The 14,238-nt window shown below is 38.4% G+C and overlaps 4 protein-coding genes and 1 non-coding gene across 5 annotated transcripts; 1 reads left to right on the top strand and 4 right to left on the bottom strand.

Annotated features, from left to right (window-relative positions):
* Nucleotides 1-1,254: 1,254 nt before the first annotated feature.
* LOC104782080 (F-box protein PP2-A15-like) lies at nucleotides 1,255-3,226 on the bottom strand. The gene is made up of 3 exons (XM_087510934.1): nucleotides 2,565-3,226; nucleotides 2,300-2,418; nucleotides 1,255-1,933 (listed from the first exon to the last, which is right to left on the bottom strand). Exons 1-3 carry the CDS (start codon nucleotides 2,874-2,876, stop codon nucleotides 1,480-1,482), a joined length of 885 nt encoding a protein of 294 aa, XP_087367060.1. The 5' UTR covers nucleotides 2,877-3,226; the 3' UTR covers nucleotides 1,255-1,479.
* A 58-nt stretch (nucleotides 3,227-3,284) lies between these two features.
* On the bottom strand, nucleotides 3,285-3,357 carry TRNAR-UCU (transfer RNA arginine (anticodon UCU)). The gene has a single exon. It is a non-coding gene; the product is annotated as a tRNA-Arg (tRNA).
* Nucleotides 3,358-4,223: 866 nt separating this feature from the next.
* LOC104782079 (proline transporter 3) lies at nucleotides 4,224-6,279 on the top strand. The gene is given in 7 exon segments (XM_010506902.3): nucleotides 4,224-4,404; nucleotides 4,560-4,879; nucleotides 4,966-5,155; nucleotides 5,241-5,368; nucleotides 5,532-5,747; nucleotides 5,818-5,833; nucleotides 5,836-6,279. Coding segments are annotated over 7 exon segments (1,302 nt in total). The 5' UTR covers nucleotides 4,224-4,322; the 3' UTR covers nucleotides 6,186-6,279.
* Nucleotides 6,280-6,419: 140 nt separating this feature from the next.
* Nucleotides 6,420-10,516, bottom strand: LOC104782078 (pyruvate kinase 1, cytosolic). Its single transcript, XM_087511607.1, has 16 exons — nucleotides 10,051-10,516; nucleotides 9,795-9,891; nucleotides 9,595-9,692; nucleotides 9,333-9,488; nucleotides 9,173-9,250; nucleotides 8,936-9,067; nucleotides 8,721-8,801; nucleotides 8,526-8,597; nucleotides 8,327-8,416; nucleotides 8,042-8,186; nucleotides 7,860-7,948; nucleotides 7,644-7,739; nucleotides 7,469-7,536; nucleotides 7,282-7,381; nucleotides 6,946-7,005; nucleotides 6,420-6,831 (listed from the first exon to the last, which is right to left on the bottom strand). The coding sequence occupies exons 1-16, from the start codon at nucleotides 10,117-10,119 to the stop codon at nucleotides 6,679-6,681; spliced, it is 1,584 nt and encodes a 527-aa protein (XP_087367733.1). The 5' UTR covers nucleotides 10,120-10,516; the 3' UTR covers nucleotides 6,420-6,678.
* Nucleotides 10,517-11,386: 870 nt separating this feature from the next.
* Nucleotides 11,387-13,931, bottom strand: LOC104782077 (leucine-rich repeat receptor-like protein kinase PXC1). Its single transcript, XM_010506900.3, has 2 exons — nucleotides 12,379-13,931; nucleotides 11,387-12,268 (listed from the first exon to the last, which is right to left on the bottom strand). Exons 1-2 carry the CDS (start codon nucleotides 13,715-13,717, stop codon nucleotides 11,580-11,582), a joined length of 2,028 nt encoding a protein of 675 aa, XP_010505202.2. The 5' UTR covers nucleotides 13,718-13,931; the 3' UTR covers nucleotides 11,387-11,579.
* Between the last annotated feature and the right edge of the window lie 307 nt (nucleotides 13,932-14,238).

Here is a 14,238-nt window from a genome sequence, read left to right as displayed (position 1 = left end):
TCTAAATCAATCTCTACGGCAAAAAAACGTTATAATTAGATAAACATGTTATATTTTTAATCATGTGATATTGACGGGAAAAAAAGAAAAGAGTTGCAAGACACAAGTCATGCCATTAGTGAAAATAAAACATTAGTATAAACCTTTATGAAAGTGAACAAATAACATATCCCTCAAGTAATTGGTTAAACTTTTAGTTTGGTTCGTTCACATATCTTTATGAAAGTGAACAAACAAACATCCTACCAATGCTAGCAAAATTAGAGTTAGCTCATTTAAGAAGACAAAAATTGTTATAATATGAAGATATTTTTGATCATCAATGTTGGATATATAGTTACTACGATTAAAGTTACTTTTAAAAAGAATAATTTACCATCATGCACATGATGGATAATCAAAGGTGCCAAAGAGATGTAGTTATTATCTGCTGGCCTATAACTAAAGTCTGTCAAAACTTAAAATCTATTGAAAACTCAACACTTTGGGATCGAGATACTTAATTATTGTTGTCACGTACATTTCCGATTGTAATTGAGAGACTAGTGGAAGAGTAAATACTAGTACTAAATAGTAAAAAGTAGAAATGATAATAAACTAAAGGAGGACCAATATTACAGAGAAATAAAAGCTCAAGAGAGAGTGTTTATGTCATTTACAGAAGAATTTCGTATAAAGAAGAGTCAGTCTCATTAGAATTATTTTTTACTTTTTTCAAGTTAACTTTTTATATTCTTGACACAGATACTATGTTTGTTTAAAAACTAAAACCAACGGTTAATGTTTCCAGTATAAAACGTACTTGCTATGTTTCCAGTATAAACGTACTAAGTACTTGCTATATACATAAGAGCATGGTGAAATATATAAAGCTTTTGTTTTCCAGACAAATTTGACGATCAACTTTTGCCTACTTTGGACTGTCAAGTGCCAAAGAAGACAGAAGAACCTGACTTTTTCTTTTGCCATTTTTACATTTTTTTCCTATTTCTTTTGGGTAAAATTTAAGTCGAAATTGTCAGCTTGTCTCCTCCATCTTGAAAACAAAAAATCAAAATTCATTCAATAGGAAATAGACTTTCGAATAGCAAAATACACGATTTAACAATTTAACTCTAGTGGTCCTTTCCAAAGAAGGGATGGTCCTTACAATTGAACAAGACCCTCTTTATCTTTCAAGTTAGAATAGTCAGAGCCTATCTACTACAACGTGTACTGTATATAACAAAGGTTTTACACCAAAGTAAAAGATAATTTGAAAACAATCACGATTTCTCGATTTAAATCTGGAACAAACGGAGTTATAAACAATAACTCGATCAATTCACAATGTTATACCTAATTCAAGACCCCAGATCAAGAAGAAAATCAGTTATTACATTCAAAAGCATGTAGTATATGTAGAAAGAAACTTTCACACTCTGTTTCTTTCTACAGTATATGCAAAAGTGTGATGAACAGTTCCTTCTTTCTAACTATTTATTTCACAGCAGCTTTCCTTTTCTTGCGTCGTTTCACCTCGATCGGGATAATAAAGACCGAATCCACACAGATTCCACCTTTCGAATGTGTGCAATCGATCTGTTTCATGGACCATCGGACTTCAGTTGATGTTTCCGAGCAACCAACAACAAATTCTCCAACCTTATACTCTCTCCAGTATCCTCTGTGTTCCCCACCTATTTCCTTATCAGCCAAGTAATACTCACATGACGCCTCTTGCCCGTCTGAAGTTGAAAGCGAAAACCGAACAGGCTTCAACTCCCAACCGTGTGTGTGTTCGAAATGGCAAACACGTCTTCCCAACCTTTTCGAGAATCTCCCAAGGTGTATTTTGAATGATAGACAGTATACACCAGGAGGAAGATTAAATCTCACCACCCCATCTACTTCAAACCACCAAATCTGCTGTAAGTAGGCTACAACATGGAACCTGTCAAAGTAAACAGAATCAACGAATGTAATGTTGCATGAGTGTATTCTACTTTCAAATGGAATATATATCCTCTAATGCAGAAACTTGATATTTGTCATTAGCCTAACCAGTCTGCAAGTCTTGATAGACCATAACAATAAGTAATATTCCAAAACCTAAAAGCTAGCTGAATCACATACATATAAATAGACCACTCATCAAAACTGTAACGCTGAAGCAAACTTTCAAACTTGTTCTAAACCTAGAAGAAACTGAGAACTAAGAAGGATCAAACAGTTGAACAAACTCAGGATCAAATAACCCAAGTATTGCAATGCTCCTTAGGTTATCTAATAGCTGAACCTTGTAAAGTTTTCAATGTACCTTGATTCATCAGTTGCAATCCAATTCCAATATCTACGGTCTTCAATTCCAGTTATAGCCATTCCTCTAGCCGAAATCGCCATACAAACCCGTCCTGTCAATCTATCAATCCACACTTCCTGTAGCCAATTTATCATCAACACAAGACATTGTTATAACCTTAGAGAGATAGCTTCACAATTCCCAATTCCCATCCACAAACACAAGAAAAAGCCCTAATTTCCCAATTCCAAATCAAACCAAAGCAAAAGTTGAACGAACAAACCTTATTACCATCGTCGAAAGGGATAGGACGAGAGAGCAAAGCGAAAATATCCTTCTTAGAGAGACTCTGATATCTCTCCGGAGGCAATAGAACAAGCAAATCATTGTAATTACTTGGCAGCTTCTTCTCCCACACAGAATCAGACGAAGCCGCGCCACGAAATGCTCGATTCAAACGAGCCAGATTGCAAATCTCCGGCGGAGTTAGGTGAAGAATCACGCAAGCAACGCAGCTCTCAGGTATATCGCCGAGACTCGGTCCGGTTGCTAAACCGTTACTGTCACCGTTGAGGTTCGAAAAAGACGACCCCATGTGCCCCCTATCTAAAAAAAAACCTCGCTCGCCTTAGAAACGGAGAATAAAGAAGTGATGATGATGCTCGAGAGCCATAGCGATGGCGATGAAGTGAGAGTGCTCTGTTTCTATCTCATGTTGTCAATCGAGAGAGCTTCGATTTTTTTTTCCGCAAGTGAAAAAAAAAAAAAAGGGTTACGTGGGAAGAGACGAAGATCGACGGCTGACACGTGGCAATACCGATGACGGAAGAGTGTATTTTAATTAAAGGCTTAGCTAAAAATTGATTAGCACTGTTGTTTGTACTACTAAACTACTCACGAGATAACAGACCGACAATTAATACTAAGTATGAGAATAGGCCGACCAAAATGTCAAAAGAAATGAGCTAGGCTATTAAATGGTAACAATAAAAAAAAGAATAGGCACGCCCGGTGGGACTCGAACCCACAATCGTTTGATTAGAAGTCAAACGCCTTATCCATTAGGCCACGGGCGCTTTTTGTTCTTTACCTACTTACGTTTGATATAAATCAAATAATTAAAGATATTTAGGGATCTTAAAAATGATTGACCAAAAAGTAAAGACTTTAAATTCTAGCTTTGGATTTATAATCAGTGTTATACATGCTTTAGAAACAACAAAAAAAAAACGAATTATTTCAATTACAACGGATTAACCTGCTTGTGATGTCACATTTGAAAAATAATGATTTTTAAGTATTCAAACAAGATTGGCTCAAAATTGGTTGGGCATGAAAATGTTGATATAGAGGTACCGGCCACTTTTTAATTAACTAAACAAGAAAAATGTCAAAACTCTAATAAGAAATCTGTGTGGTCTCAGCTGCTTTTTAAACGATCAAAAAAAAAAAGTCAAAAATTAGTACTCTCAAACTTTTGACTTGTTATTGTCTTTCGTGTCTCATTACATATTTTCGTATCTAGTCTTATTCTGTCTAACAACAAGACGGCATAAATGTCCAAAAAAATCTTCTTTAATGATCGATCAAGCTAACTACACTCACTCACTTCCCCTATACATGTCTCTATCACTTCAACGGTCTAAAAGAAACATTTAAAGTGTGTATTATCTCCACAGCCACATATATTTACAGATTTGGTTTGTCTTCTGGAAAGTTTTTGTGATAAGTCCAACATTACTATCATTAGAGTTTTCGGTTATATTGGTAGACTTTGTTCATACATTATTCCCATTTTGCAGTAAATGATTGTGAATAATGCAGGTTTTTGTGTCTAGCTTTGAACCACTCAATTCCAAAGGAAATATCTCCGGCTCACCTCATTTTTGGAAACTGTTCAACAACTTGTCATTTCTAAAACCTTTTAAATATCTACTCTGCCACTTCTTATTTTCACACCATAGTCTTTTCCGATTAATTGTTTTATTATAAAGAGAAAGGCTCTGCTTAGCTCAAGAGACACAATAACCATTTGAAAATAATGAACTCTAAGAACCGCATAAACAATGTCGGAGAAGATGTTGATATCGAAATCCCTGACACTGCTCATCAGATTAGCAGCGGTGTGTAGTTCGTTTTCCCCCTCTTTTTAGTTTCAATGTTAAGCACGCGATAAAAATGTTGTAATATATCTCTCTCTACCCTTGAAAACGTTTTACAACCTTATAGTGGTCGCATAGTGGGAGAAGCTAAATAGTATGTTTCGTGGAATGTACAGATTCATGGTTCCAGGCAGCGTTCGTTCTGACAACAAGTGTAAACAGCGCATACGTGTTGGGATATTCAGGAACAGTCATGGTTCCTTTAGGATGGATTGGTGGTGTGCTTGGTCTTATTCTTGCTACTGCGATCTCACTCTATGCAAACACTCTCATAGCCAAGCTTCATGAGTTTGGTGGCAAAAGGCACATCCGCTATAGAGACCTCGCCGGGTTCATTTACGGTAGAAAGGCTTATCGTCTAACATGGGTGTTGCAATATGTCAATCTTTTCATGATTAATTGTGGATTCATCATTTTAGCTGGTTCTGCCTTAAAGGTAATAAACATTTTTCTCTCTTTTGATTCTTGATTCTTGTGAGCCAAGGTAGTTATCTTGGGGTGTGTGTTCTGTTTTCCTTGCAGGCTGTTTATGTGCTTTTCAGGGATGATCATGCCATGAAACTACCTCATTTTATAGCCATTGCTGGTCTGATTTGTGCGGTTTTTGCTATTGGTATTCCTCATTTATCAGCTCTTGGGATCTGGCTTGCGGTTTCTACCTTCCTCAGCCTCATCTATATCATTGTAGCAATTGTGCTATCGGTTAAAGATGGTAAAACATAGATGATGATCAGGCTTCAGTCATTACTTTTGGATTTTATAGCTACTTATATAGTTCAGGTTCTTCCTTTTTGTAGGAGTCAAAGCACCTTCAAGAGATTACGAGATACAAGGATCACCATTAAACAAACTTTTTACCATCACTGGAGCAGCCGCAACACTAGTTTTCGTATTCAACAACACTGGGATGCTTCCAGAAATTCAGGTGAAGTTTACTTATGTGCATTTAGCTAGATATGCAGGTTTAATATTACTTAAAATGTTTAAACTTCAATCCAAAATTATGATTTTGTTACAAGCATTTCACATGTAAACGCAAACGCATAAATGATCCTTTTTATTGACACTTCTTTTTCCCTCAATGATAGGCAACAGTAAAGCAACCGGTTGTGAAAAACATGATGAAGGCCCTATACTTTCAATTCACGGTGGGTCTTTTACCGATGTTCACGGTTGTATTCGTCGGATATTGGGTTTACGGATCCTCAACCTCGGCATATCTTCTAAACAACGTTAATGGCCCAGTTTGGGTCAAAGCCCTTGCCAACATCTCTGCTATTCTTCAATCCGTTATCTCTTTGCACGTAAGTTTCTCTTCTCGAGAGTCAGAAAACCGTTGTGACTCAATCCGTTCTTACTCAGTTTTTGTTGTAGATTTTTGCAAGTCCGACATGGACACAAAGTTTGGTATCAAAGGAAACCCATTGGCTTTGAAGAACTTGTTGTTTAGGATCATGACGAGAGGCGGGTACATAGCGGTTAGCACGCTTCTCTCAGCGCTCTTACCGTTCCTCGGGGACTTCATGAGCCTCACGGGTGCAGTGAGCACATTCCCTCTCACATTCATTCTAGCCAACCACATGTACTATAAAGCTAAGAACAATAAGCTTAATCCTTTGCAAAAGCTATGGCACTGGCTCAACGTTGCCTTCTTCAGTTTGATGTCTGTTGCTGCTGCCATAGCAGCTCTTAGGCTCATTGCCCTTGACTCCAAGAACTTCCACGTTTTTGCAGATTTGTAGTTCATTGTAATAGCATCTTATATGAAAACTTATAATTGCATATAGTCTTCGTATTTCATTCTTATCAATAAAATAAGAGATTTAATTGCTTATATTTTTTAATGGTTTCTAAGTTTTTAACGTTTCAAACACATAGATTTCACTATTTTATTGGGTATGCCAGGCTAGCAACTGCAATATTTTGATAAAAGTTTTAGATAACTCAATGTTGCTAAGAAAATAGATATAGAACTATTTACTAAGGAATGTAGATATTATGAATAAGGTAGGAAGTGGTTTATAGCATAACTTGGAAACATCAATCTCCTAAAATACAAAATCAGAAGTCCAGGAGAAATATTTTCACTCCGATATCTAGCATATCGCCGGCGAAACAAGAATCGCAAGTAATTTCTTGGAAAGCACCAAGAGTTTTAGTGAAGGAAAGAAAATTGATTAGTAACCAAAAAAAAAAAAAAAAGACAGACGAGACTCATTCCTGACTCTGCTTCTTTTAGTCCTCTAGCTCGATGATTTTGACCACAGACGCATCACCCACTTTTTGACAGACCACAACTCTGTCATGTGACTTGATCACTCCGGCTTGCTTCCCATGGTCTAGAGCCACTTTCAGAACTGACTCATTTGTTGCACTTGTTGATTCCGCCTGAGCAAAGGATTTCACAATACATTGAGAAAATACGGTTTCAAACCGGGCTAGAGTTTACAATTGCAACCACAACACTAAATTTGAAAGATTCTTATTGCAATAGAGACTTACAGGGTGACGAGGGTCAGCAAGCATGGGGAAGAGACCTCTGACAATAAGTGACTGCCTTGCCTGAGACAACAATATACACAAACACAATGTTATGTTTGAGCAATAATCAAAATGTTGTCATATATGACAAAAGTTTTACTTGTGTAACTTTTAATCTGCAATCATACAGCAGATTTAAGAGTTGCTATTCCCTTTGAATCAATGTGGACAATTGATAAATAGGATACGCAAGCATAATTAAGTAACAACTGTAATCACTGAATTTGAAATTCCGCAAGTTGCATTAGAAAAATCCCAATTCGTTTTCCAAATTCACACAATCAGAGTGAAGTTTACCTCAAAGGCTCCGCTAAAGCTCCACTTCAGCTGATTTGTCGTAAGCCGGGGAATGACAACAGAGAGAACGGGCATAGTTGGCCTGTATTTGGCAATCAACCTTCATAGAGATGGAAGAAACATTCAGTAGACAGCTACAAAGCATTTAAATGAAGGAATAGTTAAAGCCAGAAGGAATGGTGTGAACCTTGCTGCTCTTCCAGACGAGGTAAAGCATATAATTACAGATGCCTTAACCTTGATGGCTGCCCGTACCTGATATCAAGCAGAAATTAAGCCTCTCAATTAGAAATGATGACTGAAATAAACAACATGCAGGGAAAATTCTCAGCTTTTGTAGGTGACGCAGAAGAGAGACTTACAGCAGAAGAAGCAATAGATTCCAAGTGGGACATTGGTTCTCCAACATACTTGACAGTCTTTTTGAAGAACAGATCTTGGTTGAAAACCTTCTCTGCCTGTAAACAAGTACAAAAATGCGTAAGAGAAAAGCAGATGACAAATCATAGCTCAGATGATTGAGATGCTAAGAACGCAGTGGAAATCATAATACCATAGTACTAGAAAATAAAGCCTACCTCACAACAGATTCTACCAACAGTTGATATGGTTTCCACCGGGTACAATCCACGAAGGGTCTCAGCACCAAGAAGAATTGCATCACTTCCTGCGGACAGTGAAACGGAAGAAACCCACTTCAAGTTATGACCAAAACTATGATCCAGATATACAACATACATATTTCGGGGATTAAACATACCATCTAAAACAGCATTAGCAACATCAGTTGCCTCTGCACGAGTTGGCCGCAGATTGTCTGTCATACTGTCTACAACACGAGTGAGAACGGCTGGCTTTCCAGCCATGTTACACTTGTAAAGAGCAGCCTTTTGGAACAAAAACACCTGTGCAAGATTTAGGGTCAAGTTAGTACGCTCCAAAATATCACTAATACTCTAAATTCTAATGAGACACCCACAAATCTAATTAGAAAATGTGTCGGCTTTGGACCCAAACAAATTAATTTGAGTGACAGTCAACATACCTTTTCCGGAGGTAGATCGATACCCAAATTCCCACGAGAAAGAATAATGCCATCTGCTTCTTGTAGAATTTCATCAAAGTGGGTCAATCCCTAAAATCAAAGACACATGTAAATATTAACAGCACCATCCCCAATTCCAATGAAGGAAAAGTTACAGAAGGAAATATATATAAAGAAAGAATGAATGCAATTAACTTACCTCTTCATTCTCAATCTTCGCAAATATTTGTGTTTGAGAGAGGTCACCCAAACTGTTAAGCAACTCACGGGCCTGTGTTGTGGCATAAAAAGTGATAATTCAAATGTATCAGAAGCTCCGAATCAGTAGTAAGTAAAGAAAGGAGTCACATGAAAGGCAGTATGAAAAAAAAACTGTTGTGAAAAGAAAATGGACCTGGCGAACGTCTTCTGCATGTCGACAATAAGATAATGAGAGAAAATCGATCTTATTCTGAACTCCCCACGTACTTATAACCTAGAAGACAATCAGAACAGAAAAAAAAAAAAAAAAAAAAAATTAGTAAAAACACTCCAACAGATAAGCTAGAATATTACGAAAGACAGAGAAAAGTGGTCATTCAGATATGTAAAATTATAAGCAACACTGACCTCCTTATCCTTCTCAGTGAGGGTTGGCATATCAATGTGAACTTGAGAGACATGCAATGTGAACAACGGACCACCCAGAGTAGCAGCATTTCTAGACACACAAACGACGTCATCTCCTTTAACTTCTTCAACCTGAAGGTTTGTTTAAATGGTTAGTCTTCTCACAACACAACCATTCTAAAAATCAAATTTCAGAGAACACCGTAGAGTAATTCTATAAGCAAACTATTCATATACCTCAAGCCAAACTGAAGTTGTTTCACTACCAGTGAAGAGATATTGTCCAACAAAGATAGTGTCACCACGCTTAACTGACTGCATAAATCAAACAAATAAAAATCCATCAAAACCCTATATAGAAAAAGCAAAACTATACGGTAAGGGTTATCTATAGAACCTTCGCTAGCCCATTAAAATTAACGGGAAGGACTTCAGAGGAAGCTTCTTGATCTTGACTCGGAGTCAAAGTAACAAGGCCATCAGCTTTAAGAGAAATAGCTTTCTCAGTCTTGTTAATAACTTGCAACTCAGGTCCCACAGTGTCTAGCATAACCTAGCAATCCATAAGATTATAGCATTTTACCAACTAATCGAGTTGCCAAATCCAAAGAATCAACTAAGAGCAAAAAAAAAAACCAGAGAAAAAGAGAATAACATACAGCACAAAGCTTCTTAGTGCTCTTCACAGCAATCTTCAGATTCTCCAACGTCTCTTGGTGATAGTCTGCATCACACCACGAGAAATCGAATCGAGCCACTGCCAAAACAAAGAACCAGCACACATCAATAACCAGTGAGAGAGAATCCCATAAAAACAAATCAAGTCTCAAAAACACAGTGATGGTAGTCGCTATTTTACCGGACATTCCAGCTTTGAGACAACCAGCAATCACCTCGACGGATCGTGACTTGGGACCTAGAGTCCCAACAATCTTAGTCAAAGCCGGGAAGAAACTCTGCGAAAACAGCCAATCAAGCAGATCAAAAAACCTAATCTCATACTATTCACTACTTTCAGATAGATGAAATCAAAAAAAACCTCGCAACAGATCCAAAAGCTTACTTAGGAAATCAAAAACAATCACAGAATGAGAAAAAAAAAAAAAATAGCTCACTGATTTGGAAGGCTCCAGGATTGAGGTCATCCTGATCGGTTCCTCGAGAAGGAGATGACTCGAATGCATAGCTGCTGATCGGAATTCGTAGATCTCAGGCGACGCTCGACGGTGAAGGGAGAGAGAGACGGATTTGAGAGTGGAGAAGAGGCAGAGAAAAGTGTGCGCGATTGGGTATTATTTTGATACGCTTGACCGGCGAATATGCCTCCAGAAACGACGCAGTTTTCGTTTAAATAGCACACAATAAAAACAAATTGTTGAAAAACAAGCCATTAACTTTAGTTTCGTTAATTTTACCCCCCCCCCCACCCAATAACGTTTCACTATATAATGCAAACTTATCCTCCATTTGTTTTTGTTTATAATACAGTGATTATTTTTTATTTTAGTAATTTGTAGAATCGTTGAATGATGAAAGTTTTATATGAATTTAACAGTTAATACACGAGAAAATTTTACCATCAAAATAGTATTATATTCAAATAAATCATTCACTCTTTCTTTAAATATAATGGAATACTTTTAATCTTTTATGCATCTAACAGGATTTTGGATACTGAGTATTTTTATTATATTTTTAAAAAATAATGAAAAATTTGGAAAAAGTCTAAAAGTAGAAGGACTGGATTTATAAATTAGGTGATTTTAATGAACATCTAGAAATAGGATCTACAAATGTCAATGAGCTCACAACGACGGTCTTAGTCGTACACGTGGTAGCAGCAAATGAGGAGCAACGTAGCTGGTTTCGTATTCTTCAAGTTTAATTTTTCGTGGGGAAGGGGTCAAATTTGCCTCACGCGCCAGAGGGTTTTTCAGTTACGACTTACGAGACGTCGCACTAATCAAATTAAATACCATTAAACTTGCCTTTATGGTATAATAAAAGCTAATTTTTTCACGATTGTATGATTTTAAAATTACGAATCTATTTTTGTTACCATTGAAACTTTATGGTTTAACACTTCAACTATCAGAAACCCATGATGTAAAACTGTTTATTTGTTAAAGATTCGCTTCTAGAAATGAAAAGGAATCCATGGTATTTGTCTGATTATATTGGCTAATCATGTGCTTGACCATTCGTTAATTTAGTTAATACAGATGCCAATCATAACCTTATGGGCTCAAAAGGTACCTGAAAGGTCAAATCCAAAGGGCTGACTCTTCAACCAAGAAGACAATTTACGAGTGGAGATAAAAGCATCCACCGTTCTAGAAGCATTAATCAAGGTGCGTTCGAGTTTTTGGTTCAATTCAATAATCAAAATTAGCAATTGCTATTTGCTAATCAACCGAAGAAGACACATGAGCTTTAATGGGCCTTAACACATATTTGAAACGGCTTTATAAATCCACAAAACCCACAACTTTACGAAATCACATTAGTACAGTGACGACACAAAAACATAACTTAAAAAAACTCCGACAAGTTTGCAAATCGAGGATTCAAGGCAAGAAACCTTAAAATCGACCAAGATCCAAACGATACATATTACTACAAAAGCCACTGACGAAAACCAAACTTAGCAGTCTTCGGTAGTAGCCAACGACGGCGACATTGAGTTTCTTGACTCATCAAAATCCTCACCCACCGGAGATTGCTCAACTCTAATCTCCTCAACCATCTTAACAACCTCAGCCATCGTTGGCCTCTTCTCCGGCTGCGGCACGACGCAAGCTAAACCGATATGGAGCATCGCCACCATCTCCTCCTCAATGTTCTTATACCTCAAAAGCTCCGGATCAAACACCTCCGCCGTCCATTCCTCCTTCACCACCGACCTAACCCACTTCGGCAAATCAACCACCGCTTCTTCCTCTTCCTCCACAGCTACCGACGCCGCTGATCTAGGTCTCGACGGTGACGGAAACATCGAGGGAGCTTTTCCTGTTAAAACCTCTAGGAGCAACACACCGAAGCTATACACGTCAGCTTTCTGAGAGAGCCGTTTGATCTCTGACTGTTCCGGCGCACGGTAACCTCCTAACCGGGCGATAGCGTGAACCGGGTTTAACAAAAGTGATAAACCGAAATCCGCTATTAATGCGACACCGTTTCTGTCCAATAGCACATTAGATGATTTGACATTGCCGTGAGGGATCTTTGAAATGCTATACTCGTCGTGAATCTTTGCTAATCCTCTCGCTGCTCCTAACATTAGACTAATCCTCGTGGTCCAGTCCAATGGAATCCTTCCAGGACCACGATTCCCTAATAAACACCATTCACAAAAATCAAAACTTTGATTACTCAATGTGATTAAAAAAATCAAAAAATTTTGGCACTAACGAGTGACCCAATTGATAAAAGTTAAGCTTTACCATGAAGAAGGGAGTGTAAGCTTCCATTGGGGAGATACTCATAAACTAGGAGCTTCTCTTCTTTAGCATAGTAATAAGCTCTGAGCTTAACAACGTTTTGGTGTTTAAGCCTACCAATAATCTCCATATACTGCTCAAACTCTTTCCTCGGACAAGGATTCGCATCTTTAAGCCGTTTCACCGCAACAGTCGTCGAGCCGTCGTCTAACACCGCCTTGTACACCGTACCTAAACTCCCTTTACCAAGCATCTCCGCAGAAGCTTTCAACAAATCCTCAAGCTCAAACTGTTTCCTCCTCTCGAAAAACACAAGCCTGCTCCTATCTGTCGCCGACGTCGCATCACTCTCCCCTCCTTCCCCGTAACTGCTTCGTCTCTTCCCTTCTCCTCCTCCTCCACCTACGAAACCACTCTCTACGCTTCCGGTTTTGGATCCTCCACCGGTCCGGTCTAATCTCCCACAACAGAAAGCAAAACCGAAAGATACCAAAACAATAACCGCAACACCACTACCTATAACCGCCGCGATTATTCCCGGTTTAATCCCTCTGTGACCGTGAATTCTCGGTTCTTCGGCGATAACCGGAGAATGCGGAATCGAAGTAGGGTTCGAAGGAACAATCTGATCCGTATTGGAAGATTCCGGGTCGTTTGTGAAAGTACAACCCGGTAAAGGATCCGACCCGCATAATCCTTCGTTACCGGAAAAGCTCAATTCTCCAAATTTCTTCACCACACCGTCGGAGACGTTACCGTGCAACTCATTGAACGAAACGTTCAACTCAAGAAGCGAGTTCATCTGAGAAAAATCCGGGATCCGACCCGTTAACTCGTTGTTCTGGAGCCGGATCGTTAAAACCCGGGTAAACCCGAGGATCTCTCTAGGTATCACTCCACGGATGTTGTTATCAGAGAGATCGAGACGTATCATTCGTTTAAGAGATGAGATCTCTTTAGGTATCTCACCGGAGAGATCGTTACCGGCGAGATAAACGAGTCTGAGGTTAGTACAGTTCGTGAGAGGTGAAACGGTGCCGTTAAGTCTGTTGTCGTGGAGGTCAAGGAAACGGAGCTGGTCTAAGGAGGAGAGAGAGGTTAAAGGTCCTCGTAACGAGAGGGAAGAGAGAGAGAGTTCGGTGACGCGGTGTGAAGATGGTGAGCAAGAAACGCCTTGCCATGAGGAGGCACAAGCGTCGGAGCCGGACCAGTTTCGTGCGAGGTTGCCGTGTGTGTCGGTTTGGAGGCGGAAGAGTGTGAGTGCGTTTGTGTCGTTTTGAGCGAATGAGATTGAGAGTTGGAGAAGGAGGAGGAGGAGATAAGGAAGTGTTTTGATATACATGGCGGATGAGTGAGTGAGCGGGAAAGAGAAGAGTGAGTGTGAAGAGTGTGAAGAGTGAGGAAACTGTATCGTTTTGTAAAAACAGAGATTGGTAATAACGACAAAGTTGTGGAATCTTTTGCTTTTTTCTTTTTAATTTTTAATGGTCTGATTCTGTTGTGTTGTGTTTTTTTGAATGCAGGCTGTGTCAGAAGTGTGAGTCTAGAAGGGGAGAAAGAAAAAAAGAGAAAAAACAAAAACTGAAGAAAGTGAAAAACAAAAGTTACGTACATAGCAGTGATTAGTAACAGAACTCATGAAGGATAATGTACCTTCCTATGTTAAATTTGCATATAAAACATAAGGATTTGTTCAAGTAAACTCGCATTTGTATAAACACAAATCAAATGTTCTTTAATCAGTTTTTTTTAAGATCTGGTTTGATAGATATGTTACAAAGAAGGAGATGAAGGTAAATTATTAGTGACAAAAAGGTAAAAAGTAGGAATGGTAAAAAAAAAAAAAAAAAAAAAAAAAAAAAA

Source organism: Camelina sativa, chromosome 4, assembly GCF_030686135.1.
Source record: "Camelina sativa cultivar CO46 ecotype springtype chromosome 4, ASM3068613v1".
Classification (NCBI taxonomy): Eukaryota; Viridiplantae; Streptophyta; class Magnoliopsida; order Brassicales; family Brassicaceae; genus Camelina; species Camelina sativa.
This window is presented reverse-complemented; position numbering and strand designations above follow the sequence as displayed.

Excerpts from the sequence above, each read along its gene's own strand:
- LOC104782080 (XM_087510934.1), bottom strand. The coding sequence starts at position 2,876 with ATGGGGTCGTCTTTTTCGAACCTCAACGGTGACAGTAACGGTTTAGCA. Across the intron at positions 2,419-2,564 it reads CTTTCGACGATGGTAATAAG|GAAGTGTGGATTGATAGATT; the intron begins GTTTGTTCGTTC and ends AATTGGCTACAG. Across the intron at positions 1,934-2,299 it reads ATTGCAACTGATGAATCAAG|GTTCCATGTTGTAGCCTACT; the intron begins GTACATTGAAAA and ends TTACTTTGACAG.
- LOC104782078 (XM_087511607.1), bottom strand. The coding sequence starts at position 10,119 with ATGCATTCGAGTCATCTCCTTCTCGAGGAACCGATCAGGATGACCTCA. Across the intron at positions 7,740-7,859 it reads TTGGTAGAATCTGTTGTGAG|GCAGAGAAGGTTTTCAACCA; the intron begins GTAGGCTTTATT and ends ACTTGTTTACAG. Across the intron at positions 7,382-7,468 it reads TCGTCTGGAAGAGCAGCAAG|GTTGATTGCCAAATACAGGC; the intron begins GTTCACACCATT and ends ATCTCTATGAAG.
- LOC104782077 (XM_010506900.3), bottom strand. The coding sequence starts at position 13,717 with ATGTATATCAAAACACTTCCTTATCTCCTCCTCCTCCTTCTCCAACTC. Across the intron at positions 12,269-12,378 it reads CTTACACTCCCTTCTTCATG|GGAATCGTGGTCCTGGAAGG; the intron begins GTAAAGCTTAAC and ends GGTGTTTATTAG.